This window comes from Oryx dammah, unplaced genomic scaffold (genome assembly GCF_014754425.2).
Source record: "Oryx dammah isolate SB20612 unplaced genomic scaffold, SCBI_Odam_1.1 HiC_scaffold_19, whole genome shotgun sequence".
NCBI lineage: Eukaryota > Metazoa > Chordata > Mammalia > Artiodactyla > Bovidae > Oryx > Oryx dammah.
The window spans coordinates 85,196,761-85,210,182 of record NW_024070203.1 but is presented as its reverse complement, the minus strand read 5'-3'; the positions used below and the strand labels follow the sequence as shown (position 1 = coordinate 85,210,182).

Sequence of the window (13,422 nt, the reverse complement as noted above, 5' to 3'; positions counted from 1 at the left end):
CTCTGTCATCCCCTTCTCCTCCTGCCTTCAATCTTTCCCAGCATCAGGGTCTCTTCCTGATGAGTCAGTTCTTCTCATCAGGTGATCAAAATATTGGAGTTTCAGCTTCAACATCAGTCTTACCAATGAACACCCAGGACTGATCTCCTTTAGGATGGACTGGTTGGATCTCCTTGCAGTCCAAAGGACTCTCAAGAGCCTTCTCCAACCCCCCAGTTCAAAAGCATCAAATTCTTTGGCGCTCAGCTTTCTTTATAGTCCAACTCTCACATCCATACATGACTACTGGAAAAACCATAGCTTTGACTAGACAGACCTTTGTTGGCAAAGTAATGTCTCTGCTTTTTAATATGCTGTCTAGGTTGGTCATAGCTTTTCTTCCAATGAGGAACCATCTTTTAATTTCATGGCTGATTATATGCAGATTATATACAGATTACACCATGCAAAATGCTGGGCTGGATGAATGACAAGCTGGAATCAAGACTACTAGGAGAAGTATCAACAACCTCAGATATGCAGATGATACCACTCTAATGGCAGAAAGTGAAGAGGAACTAGAGAGCTTCTTGATGAGGGTAAAAGAGGAGACTGAAAAAGCTGGCTTAAAACTCAACATTCAAACAACTAAGATCATGGCATACGGTGCCATTACTTCATGCCAACAGACGGGAAGAAAGTGGAAACAGTGAAGGATTTCTTTTTTCTTGGGCTCCAAAATCACTGCGGATGGTGACTGCAGCCATGAAATTAAAAGACGCTTGCTCCTTGGAAGAAAAGCTATGCCAAACCTAGACAGCATATTAAAAATAGAGACATCACTTGGCCAACAAAGGTCTGTCTAGTCAAAGCTATGGTTTTTCCAGTAGCCATGTATGGATGTGAGAGTTAGACCATAACAAATGTTGAGCACTGAAGAACTGATGCTTTCGAACTGTGGTACTTGAGAAGACTCTCAGAGTCCCTTGGACAGCAAGGAGATCAAATGAGTTAATCCTAAAGGAAATCAACCCTGAATATTCATTGGAAGGACTGATGCTGAAACTGAAGCTCCAATACTTTGGCCACTTGATGTGAACAGCTGACTCACTGGCAAAGACCCTGATGCTGGGAAAGATTGTAGGGGGGAGGAGAAGAGGGAGACAGTGGATGAGATGGTTGGATGGCATCACCGAGTCAATGGACATCAGTTTGAGCAAACTCTGGGAGACAGTGAAGGACAGGGAAGCCTGGTGTGCTGCAGCTCATGCAATTGCAAAGAGCTGGACACAGCTTAGTGACTGAACAAATGAACTGAAGAAACTTGGTGGAAAACTACTCAGGTTCCCTGTCCTTCCAGCTTTGGTCAACTTGGGAACAGGATTTTAAGAAATAATGAGTATGAAACAGACCATGTCTCAAAACATTTCTACTGAAAATGGCTTTATAACTATGAAAGGCAGAAAAAATGAATCCACTCAAGGTTTCTACTTTATGGTGGTTATGAGTTTTATGCCATCCTAGGATAAAAATACTTTTATTAAAATATACCAGTCTAAATGTATACCTACTTTTAGAACTATGTAATTCTCAAATTGCTCTTTTTTTTTTGGTTCAATATATATTCTACTCACTCTTCTCTATCCCACTTCATGCATATTTTGTAATTTTTAAGCATTTCAAATAGTGGGTTAACCCACAGAATATTAGTCACTTTTAAGGCAGTAATATCACTTAATTTGGATAATCAACTTCATTGAAACATGACAGAATTACTAAATACAAATTTACCATATATACACCCTGTTTTAACACTATCACACCTATAATGCTTTCCCTAAAAATGTTCAATATTTAACTCATAATACAGTTGGTATTAAGATATGTCTTCCCTACTCTCTGAGTACGGATAGGCACCCTCAACCAAGGAAGGTGACCATGGCAGAAAGGACTGTACAGCCTTGTGTAACGATACACACAGAGCCAACATATTTATTCAATGAGTGCTCCACGGCACCACCCCAGCTGAAGGCAGCCTGCAATGTGTAGTAGCCTGTTTGTGCTCTAGCAAGCAATTCTGATCTAAAATGTCTAGGGAAAGTGTACATACAACAGTATGGGATCAGCTCTTGATGAAAGTGAAAGAGGATAGTGAAAAAGTTGGCTTAAAGCTCAACATTCAGGAAACTAAGATCACGGTATCCGGTCCCATCACTTCATGGCAAATAGTTGGGGAAACACTGTCAGACTTTATTTTTTTGGGCTCCAAAATCACTACAGGAGGTGATTGCAGCCATGAAATTAAAGGACGCTTACTCCTTGGAAGGACAGTTATGACCAACCTAGACAGTATATTAACAAGCAGAGACATTACTTTGCCAACAAAGGTCCATCTAGTCAAGGCTATGGTTTTTCCAGTAGTCATGTATGGATGTGAGAGTTGGACTATAAAGAAAGCTGAAAGCCAAAGAATTGATGCTTTTGAACTGTGGTGTTGGAGAAGACTCTTGAGAGTCCCTTGGACTGCAAGGAGATCCAACCAGTCCATCCTAAAGGAGATCAGTCCTGGGTGTTCATTGGTAGGACTGATGTTGAAGCTGAAACTCCAATACTTTGGCCACCTGATGTGAAAAGCTGACTCATTCGAAAAGACCCTGATGCTGGGAAAGATTAAGGGTAGGAGGAGAAGGGGACGACAGAGGCTGAGATGGTTGGATGGCATCACCGACTCAATGGACATGAGTTTGGGTGAACTCCGGGAGTTGGTGATGGACAGGGAGGCCTGGTGTGCTGCGGTTCATGGGGTCACAAAGAGTCAGACACAACTGAGCAACTGAACTAAACAAACCAACAAGGACAATGTCGTTCCAAGTACTAAGAAGAAAGTTTTATGGTGGCTGGAATGGGCCCTTAGGAAATCGTCATAGAAACAGGGTAGACATCAATAGGAAATTAAGATTGGTAAAAGTTGTTTAACATTATGAAAGGCATCATAAACATTTCTACAGCCTGGGCAAATAACTGTTATTTGACTGGCAGGTAGCATTTCATGATTTGGGGATGTTAGAAAAAAAAACACACTGAAGATTGAGTGCCAATGTTAAGACACCAAAATCATTTCTCCAACGGGGCCTCTGCCATAACCATAACCATCCTCATCTAGGGTCAATTATGAGCATTATCACTTTTAGAAACATGTACACCATTCCTCCTGAGTTGCTCCCTCCCCTTGCAAATGACCCTAAATTCATTAAATTATAGAGGGGAAGTAAGAGAAGAGAAAATGAAAATAAAACATAACCTTTTATTTTCTCAGGCACACAAGTGATTTAGGATACCAATTATCAAGAGATTTTACTGATTTACCTTTAGAATTATCTATTTTAAACCTTCAGCTACCTTAGAAAATAGTTTACAGCGATCACTTTGCCATTCAGAAGTACCAAGTTATAATTCAGTTGCTGAATCAGTTAACAGTTTATGTTCAGCATATGCGAGGTTATTGGAATTCCTTAGTTTTAAATATCCTGTGGAACAAGTATTCCACTTCTTTTAAGTTTTTCAGGTTAAAGACATGACCATTAATATTAACAGAATCAGCAATGTAAAATTTAAAAACCAACTAGCGTTATTCTGACCACCATTCTGGTACACTAAGTGGCTTGTGTTTGAAACAAAATTCCATCACTGAAGTCAACAACTTAGTATCATTATTCCTGAGGTCCTCATTAAACCTCTCTTTTTCTCTGCACATGGTGACTGGTTTTGAACAGCATGGATTTACCATGCACCTCAGAATTTACCTGTATCAACCTAGCATATACTTAGCAACTTTCAGCATTCTAAAGACAGTCCTACAAATGTAGATGTATATAAGCCGCAGCACCTTTCCTAAGAATAGTTCCAATCAGCATTGCACATTAACAAACGCATACTGGTATATGTTAATAGCCTCCACCACTTAGCTCGGTTACAGCAATGGTAAATAAGAGTAGATACTGAATTATATAGCTTCTCAAGGAAGGAAATGCTTTATACTCATAAGCTTGATCCAAGATCATGGGAAAGTCTTCTTTGAAAGGTTTGCAACTGGTTACAAAGTACATACAAGGGGAGTATGGCTGGCTCTGAACAAATCCACAACTCACTTCTGAACATAAACTCAAAATATACATTCCAACGACAGATTTGGTTCTATTATTTTCACAAACCAAGGTATAAATTTCAAGTTATTTCACAAATCACATGATCAAATGAAAATGGACATGAAAACATTTAGTAAATTATTATGTACATGTTTTTAAAAGGGGATGCTGCTGTTTAAAAATAATTCACAAGACAAAACTTGGGAAAGAGTAAACAAAATCATTAATAATAAACCAGAAAATGTGGAAAACTAAGAAAAAGGTCCAAAGAATTAAAAACAGCACATATCTTTCAAAAGGTTTGAAACAAGTGTATTGCGTGCTTTTAAAAATAAGCATAAAGCAAGTTTAACTGTACTTTAAATGATTTGAGAAATAAAAAATCCAATATATATATTATATATATATGTAAATATATATATTTAAGAAATCCAATATATAATATATGTATTAATATATACTCTATGACTGGAGGCAATATTAGGGCAACGTAAAAAGGAATCTATAGAAATTTGTTGCTGCCAGAAATCTGGCATGTGGGGTTAAAGATGGAAAGAATATAACATTGTACATGTTTTGTACAATACAGCATGTTTTATACAATTTATAGACAGCACATATATTAATAAAAAACCAGCAACCAAATGCAGCTATCAAATAGCATGATTATAAGGGATAACAGTTTATGTGGAGGCTGGAAATGATGAACAAAAGGAAAACTGCAGTTTTAGATTAATGTTTTAAAAATAGTACATCCATACTATTTTAAGTAAAAATGGATGATTTTATTATATAAAATCATGTTGGCAGAATATAGAAAAATTACTTCTCTTTTACCTTTACATATTTAAGTACTAAGCAAAATGCAACAGTTGGAAAAACTCATGACAAACTACCAAAAGTTTTTCATTTGGCAAAATTATTCAAGTTACAAAAAGCCAAAGTAAATAAATGCACTTCAAAATACATGAAGTGTAATACAAGTGTATGAAAGTAGTGATCTTAAATTATTAATTTCTTTATAAAAAAACTAAACAAACAGAAAGCACAAGATAAATATTTTCAAGTTAGACAAGAATAAATCACTGTTTATTAGGATAATTAAACTAAAATAATTATTAAAGAAACTAAACAATTAATTAGGATTTAAAAAAGAATAACATTTCAATGCTATTTTTCTATTAATAAAAGAAGGAAAGATTTGTAGGTCAGTTGACTGCTATCGACCCAGGTCCCTATAAAATCATCTGGACTATACCAAGAAGAACTTGGTACAGACATAAAAACAAACTTCAGTGTTATTCAAAGGTGAGAAAACTTACTCATTATGAAGGAAAGGGAAATAATTATACCTGCCACAGGGCAAAAATTTATATACTAAAATGATTAAATGCATCCGTAGCATAAAATTAAAATAATTGCTTCTAAATAATTTTTTTGCACTTTAGTAAATCAGGGCAAAGATTTTACCCTAATGAAAAGGCAAATGGGAGGTCTCTGATAAGGTGGCACCTTCATAGCTAAAAAACAGATACCTACCAGAAAATCTGCATTTATATTGATAATCTCCACTGTAAAATAAACTAGTCATTAAGATCACAATTAAGCTACTTTAAAAATATAAGGTGATAAATGAATATCATATGAATCGTATACCAAATTATTATATTCTATACACATAAGTACTATTAATAAATATACTCAATTCATTCTACAGGAAAAAGAACTGAGACTTAATTTCACATTTCAGAATTCCTGAGTCTTATCAGAGGAAAACAAGTACCAAAAAGCAAACAAAATAAGCCTACTCTATAGTAGGGCAAATATAATAATACAAATCTGGGCATCAAGATAACATTACATACAGTTTTAAAGCTGAAGACTATGGGGACAAATATATATGTACTTCAACAGAATTATAAACGTGATTTTAAAGCTTAATTTTTTAGATAAGCATTTTGATCAAACAAGGCCACCAGAGTGACATCTTCAGTGATTGCAAGCCCACCACTTTAAAGGAATAACATCTTTATTTCAAAGCCTAATAATGAATACAAAAAGAAAAGAAGTTTAATAAAATTTTCAGTAAGACTGTAATAGGACAGCCCTTTGATGGAAGACCTAAGGAGGCTAAAACCAATGACGTGAAATTAGAACACAAGTTCTAATTTGAGACACTACGCATTAAATAATTTCCCTTTTGCTTTGCATATTACACAGCAAAAATTAAAAAAGGTATCTTAAGAGCACTTCAGTCCCACAATGTAGGATTTAAACTTGTGTGTATAGGTGTAACAATTTGATTCTTGCAAAAATACATTTAAACAAAAGTTCATGTCTATTTTCTAACTAGCAAGGAAAAGGAAAGCAAAGTGGTTCCAACTAAAACATTTAAAAAAACAAAACAAGACATCATTTATCCTTTCTGGAAACACTACGAAAGCAAAGAAAATCCAATAATATTATACATTTAAAATTGCATACTTTTACTCATTTTTATAAGCAGGAAAGACACATACAATTATTCATAGTCTTTATAAATGAAGACACTAAGCAAAAAAATATTTGGATTATTTTTCTGTTCATAAGTACTCATAAAGAAAATAATGAAAAAAAAGAAACAAACCCCAAACCTAAAGTGCAGACTTATAGGCCACTATGGGCATAATAAATGATAAAGAGCTGCAGCCAAAATTGCATCTACATTTACACTTACATATCCGGAAAATGATTCCTGTTTTTAAAAAATGTGCAATTTAAAAACTAGTCATCTGTGTGTGTGAGTGTCTGTCTGTGTGTGTGTGCCATAATACAATTAAAACTTGCATCCCTGCCCAGTAGTAAGGGAATTGCTAGATCTCAGACAGCACACTAGGCTCTTGACAATTATACATTTCATTAGAATCATACAATATTGATTCCATCTCCAGAAGATGTTAGGGTCCTCTTGTAGAATGAAGAGCCACTGATATTTGGTTGATTGCCTTTAACCAGAGAGGTTTTCAGTTCCATTTCGCAAGCTACAATAGCTGCATTCAATTCCACTTGAGCTCGATGAACTACATAAAACATGAGGCCTATGCTTATAATAATCTGTGAATAAAAATAAAAATTACAGTTAATAATATTTTACATAGTAAAAAGGGAGAACTTTCTAAGCCAATAAATATTGTCTTAGAAATGTTTCAAACAGGATATTTATAATAATCTGTGAATAAAAATAAAACATTACAGTTAACAATGTTTTACATAGTAAAAAGGCAGAACATTTCTAAGCCAACATATATTGTCAGAAATGTTTCAAACAGGACAGTTTTCAAATACAGTAAGGTAACATTTTTAAATAGTTTACACAAAGGTGTCATTTATTTCTTCTTTTGTCTGCTGGGTGTGGAGGGCCAAAATCTACGGGGTGTTCATAACACAGTGTCAGGTTAACACAAAGCAAGCATATATCCCTTTTAGTCCATATTAAATGCTGTTTGTTTGATACATGTCAAGTTTCTTTCTTTGTATCAAAAAGTTTCCTTCAAGGAATAAAAAAAAATATTTCTACAATAGAGGTAAAGTTGGCTAAACTTTGTTAATGTAATTAATGTAGTATTACTTCTGTGCAAAACTATAAATGTCTGTAGGTATTTTTAAGTTGACTTAGAAACACTACCATTTGCAAATGACCTACCTGGTGCAGCTGAAATTAAAAATATTAAAACACTTGAAAAATGAAATGCCAATAAGCTTTAAAAGAAATTAACAAGAGATTGTGAACATGAAATTGTCTACGCTTTTCAAAATAAAAACACAGGAACATGGTAAGGGGAAAAATTCCAGTAAAAGGAACAGAAAAAGCACCACAGGCTGTAGCCTCAGTTCAGCCGCTCACTTAGTGACCTGATTTCAAGCGCCTTTAAACCACGTGGGCTTCTCCCGCTGTCCAGAGGTTGTGCTCCCTCTGTACTTAAACATTCTACACACAATTCAGCACAATGACTGTCTAAGCAGTCTACATCTTCTAAATCATATTTATTCCAAAGTTCATTTGTAAAGCAGTTCTTCAGGGTTTGGAGCAAAATATTCTCAGTAGATGTTGTTTAATGTATCAGCATGCTTTCAAAAGCTGCTCTAAGCATAGTGATCCTGAAATACAATACTGTTTCAATTAAGCCTACCTATATTTTTATGAGAGAAATACTCCAGGTATAAATGCTGAAGGTGGAGAGGGAAGGTGGTGACCTACCTCACACTGATGGTGAGGTAGGTTAAGGAGATGAGGGAACCTGGAACTTGTACAAGAGATGTACATTAAGTGAGTACCCATTTCTGAATACAATTCTAAGAAAGTAGTTAATCTTTTTTTTTTTTTTTACTTTATTTTACTTTACAATACTGTATTGGTTTTGCCATACATTGACATGAATCCACCACGGGTGTATACAAGCTCCCAATCCTGAATTATGCTACAGGAGACAAAGATAATTAATTTTTCACCCATATTTAAATTTTTTTCTTTTTTAAATTTTATTATAGTTGATTTACATTGTTGTGTTCGTTTCAGGTGTCTTTTCATTCTTTTTTAGATTCTTTTCTCACATAGGTTACCACAGAATGCTGAGTAGTTTCCTGTGCTGTACAGTAGGTTATCTACCTTATATACAGCAGTGTTTGTGTGTTCATCCCAAGCTCCTGATTTATCCTCTACTCATCTCCTCTTTTGTAACTCTAAGTTTGTTTTCAATGTCTGTAAGTCTGTTTCCATTTTATAAATAAGTTTATTGCATCTTTTTTAAAAATTAAATTCCACATATGAGGAATATTAGAGAAGGCAATGGCACCCCACTCCAGTACTCTTGCCTGGAAAATACCATGGATGGAGGAGCCTGGTGGGCTGCAGTCCATGTGGTCACTGAAGGTCGGACACGACTGAGCGACTTCACTTTCACGCATTGGAGGAGGAAATGGCAACACACTCCAGTGTTCTTGCCTGAAGAATCCCACGGACGGTGGAGCCTGGTGGGCTGCCGTCTATGGGGTCGCACAGAGTCGGACACGACTGAAGCGACTTAGCAACAGTGGCAGCAGCATGAGGAATACATATTTGTCTTTCTCTGTCTGACTTACTTCACTTAGTATGATCGTCTCTAGGTCCATTTATGTTGCTGCAAACAGCATTGTTTCATTCTTTGTATGGCTGAATAATATTTCAGGATATGTATGTACCACATTTTCTTTATCCATCCCTCTGTCAATGGACATCTGGGTTGCTCCCATGTCTTGGTTAGTGTAAAGAGTGCTGCAATGAATAGGGTGCATGTGTACTTTTGGATTACGGTTTTCTCTGTATATATGCCCAGGAATGGGATTGTTAGAGCAGATGGTAGTTTTAAGGTTTTTAAGAAACCTCTATACTGTTTCCTGGGCTTCCCAGATGGCGCTAGTGGTAAAGAACCCGCCTGTCAATGCAGGAGATGTTAAGAGATTTGAGTTCAACCTCTGGGTCAGGAAGATCCCCTGGAGGAGGGCCTGGCACCCCACTCCAGCATTCTTGCCTGGAGAATCCCATGGACAGAGGAGGCGGGTGGGCCACGGTCCACAGGGTTGCAAAGAGTCAGACATGATGGAAGCGACTTGGCGTGCATGTTGTTCCCCACAGTGGCTGTACCAATCTACATTCCCAGCAACACTGCAGAAGGGTTCCCTTCAAATCAGTTATTTTAAACGTAGGCCTTTAAATCTTGTCATTGTTCTCTAATATGTTATCTCTCTGAAAAATGTAGTTATACTTATTGAACACCCTAAGTCTGATACTATGTGGATGGTAATACCATAAAAAGAGATGGAAAAATGTTAGTTACCTAGTTGGGAGAGGGTGTGAATGAGATGCTAAGTTCTGCTCTGGATATGCTGAATTTGAGGTGCCAATTAGATATCTGAAGCATTTCGGTGAATGGGTCTAAAAGTATGGAAAGAAGACTAAGCTGAAGATGCATATTAGGGAGCCCTCACAATGTCCTTAATAATAGTAGCCACTGTAGTAACTGCATTTGCCAAGGAGAAAAGTTTTCAGAGTGAGACTGAAAAGCTTTGGCTAGAGTCTTGAGGAGGACCAAGTTAGGAGTAAAAGGAGGAGGTGCTGATAAATGAGCCAGGAAAACAGTGAAAAAGCTCAAGATAGTGGTGTCAAAGAAGCTAAGAGAAGAAAACGTTTTTAAAAAGCACAGTCATGAGTCTTAGCTTGCTAAGATGAGAACTGGAAAGTGTATCTGATTTAGAGAAGTTTAGAGATGAAAGCTTGAGGGAAGGATTTGGCAAAGCCATAGAAAATAAGTTTAGGACTAGTGAAAAAGTTTTTCAGGTTCCCCTCAAGGGTGAATTGCCTACGTCTTTACATGGGATTTTCTCCAGATGCCTTTCTGGAGCCCAGGGCTTGGAAATTTATACTGACTCTTCCTAACAGCTCAGTGAAGTGTTAAAATAATACAAAACCAAACAAAACCTTTTTACAAAGTTTCCCTACTAAAACAAAAGAATCAAACACAAGTAGAAAGACAGCCTTATACAAGAAGGCACACAGAAAGTGATTTCTTCCACTGTTAACTGAAAAGCAGGCCGAGAGTATAAGCAGAACATAAGAAGGTTAGGAGATTTCACAGCTGTAAATTGAGGGGTTTCTCATTTGAAGGCTTTTGATTTTTCTGTTAAGCAAGAAAGGTAATCTGTTGCAAATGAAGAAGGAAGTTGGGGCAGGAGGAAAAATCTGTGAGGGGAGTGAGGATAAGTTTGAAAGTCATCAAGAAAAATGGGGAAATGGGAAGACGAAGGGAACAGAATATACAGCGTGTTGAGAAACCAGCTGAAGGCTTGCAACCATGAATTAAATATCACCAGTCTGCTTGGATGCACTACTTCCCCAAAAGAGCAGGTGCAAAAGCAGGTCAAAACTTGGATTTATCCAGGATTGGGTTTTGGTTGATGAATACATAGAAAAATATACGGGAAAGACTAAGTTGACAAACCATGGAATCTATGTTGGATTTCAGTACAATGAAGAGTTGTGCCTTCCTCTGAATATCTATGTGGTACTGCTCTAATGTTATGGACACTCTAGATTCTCTCTGGGTGGCTTAGGTGGCTATATTGGGAGGCAAATTTGTGGCTTACTTCTACCAAGTATGAGGAACCTTATGATACTAACTCCTTCATGGATCATAGCTCTGTCATGCAAAGGGGCTTGTGTAACTCAATAAAGCTATGAGCCACGCCATGCAGGGCCTCTCAAGATGACAGATGGCAGTGAAGAGTACTACCTGATGGCCCACTGGAGCAGGATATAGCAAACCACTCCAGTATTCTTGCCAGGAGAACCCCACAAACAGTGTGAAAAGACAAAAAGATATGAAACGAAAGATGAGCTCCCTGGGTTTGAAGGTGTCCAGTATGCTTCTGGGGAAGAGTAAAGGGCAATGAAATAGCTCCAGAAAGACGTAAGAGGCTGGCCAAAGCAGAAACGGTGCTTAGCTGTGGATGTGTCTTGTGGTGAAAGTAAAGTCCAACATAATAAAGAACAATATTGCACAGAAACTTTGAAGGTTTTTTGACCCTATGAACTGTAGCTCATCAAGCTCCTCTGTGCATGGAAGTTTTCAGGCAAGAATACTGGATTGGGCAGCCATTCCCTTCTCCAGGGGACCTACTTCACCCAAGGATTAAGCCTGGGTTGCATGCACTGCAGGCAGATTTTTTTTACCATCTGAACCACCAGGGAAGCCCATTAGGTCAATGAATCAAGGTAAACTGGACAGGGTCAAGTAGGAGATGGCAAGAGTGAACATTACAGCGTCGGAATCAGTGACTAAAATGGAGGGGGATGGGCAAATTTAATTCAGGTGACCATTAGAGCTACTACTGTGGGCAAGAATCCCTTGGAAGACATGAAGTAGCCCTCATAGTCAACAAAATAGTCCAAAATGCAGTACTGTGGTGCAGTTTCAAAAACAACAGAATGATCTTGGTTTGTTTCCAAGGCAAACCATTCAACATCACAGCAATCAAAGTCTATGCCCCAATCACTGAGGCTGAAGAAGCTGAAGTTGACCAGTTCTATGAACACCTACAACACCTTCTAGAATTAACACTAAAAAAGATGTCCTTTTCATCACAAGGGATAAGAATGGAAAAGCAGGAAGCCAAGACATATTTGGAGAAACAGACAAGGTTGGCCTTGGAGTACAAAATGAAGTAGGACAAAGGCGAACAGAGTTTTGTGCAGAGAACTCGCTGGTCACAGCACACACTTTCCACAACCCGAGAGACAATTCTACATTTGGACATCATGAGACAGTCAACACCAGAATCGGGCTAAATATATTTTTTGTACCCAAAGATGCAGAAGCTCTATACAGTCAGCAAAAACAGGACCTGGAGCTGACTGTGGCTCAGATCATGAGTTCCTTATTGCAAAACTCAGGGTTGAATTGAAGAAAAGTAGAGAAAACCACTAGGTCATTCAAGTATAACCTAAATCAAATCCCTCATGATTATATAGTAGTGGTAGTGAGTAGATTCAAGGCATCAGATCTGGCAGACAGAGTGCTTGAAGAACTATGGACAGAGGTTGGTGACACTGTATAGGAGGCAGTATCCAAAACCATCCCAAAGAAAAAGAAAAAAAGAAGGCAAAGTGGTTGTCTGGGGAGGCTTTACAAATTGCTGAAGAAAGAAGAGAAGCAAAAGCAAAAGGAGAAAGGGAAAGATATATCCATCTGAATGCAGAGTTCCAGATAATAGCAGGGAAAGAAAGTGAAATCGCTCAGTCATGTCTGACTCTTTGTCAACCCCATGCACCAGGCTCCTCCGTCCGTTGGATTCTCCAGGTAAGAGTACCAGAGTGGGGTGCCATTTCCTTCTCCAGGGGATCTTCCCAACCCAGGGATCAAATCCAAGTCTCCCACCTTGCAGGCAGACACTCTACCCTCTGAGCCACCAGGGAAGCCAGCAGGGAGAGATAAGACCCCCTTAAATGAAGAGCGCAAAGAAACAGAGGAAAATAATAGCATCAGAAAGACTAGAGATCTCTTCAAGAAAACTGGAGATATCCAGGGAACATTTCATGCAAAGATGGACATAATAAAGGACAGAAATGGTAAGGACCTAACAAAAGCAGAAGAAATTAAGAAGAAGTGGCAAGAATACACAGAATTAGACAAAAAAGGTCTTAATGACCTGGATAACCATTATGGTGTGATCACTTACCTAGAGCCAGACATCCTGGAATATGAAGTCAAGTAAGCCTTAGGAGGGA

General features: G+C 37.7%; 1 protein-coding gene across 1 annotated transcript in view; it reads right to left on the bottom strand.

The window, feature by feature from the left end:
• Window positions 1–3,263: 3,263 nt before the first annotated feature.
• Window positions 3,264–13,422, bottom strand: part of TMEM64 (transmembrane protein 64) — a 37,615-nt gene continuing 27,456 nt past the window's right edge. Inside the window, exon 4 of the mRNA XM_040261700.1 lies at window positions 3,264–7,217. Within this exon, the coding sequence (XP_040117634.1) occupies window positions 7,029–7,217 (189 nt within the window). The 3' untranslated portion in view covers window positions 3,264–7,028. The remainder of the gene's footprint in view (window positions 7,218–13,422) is intronic.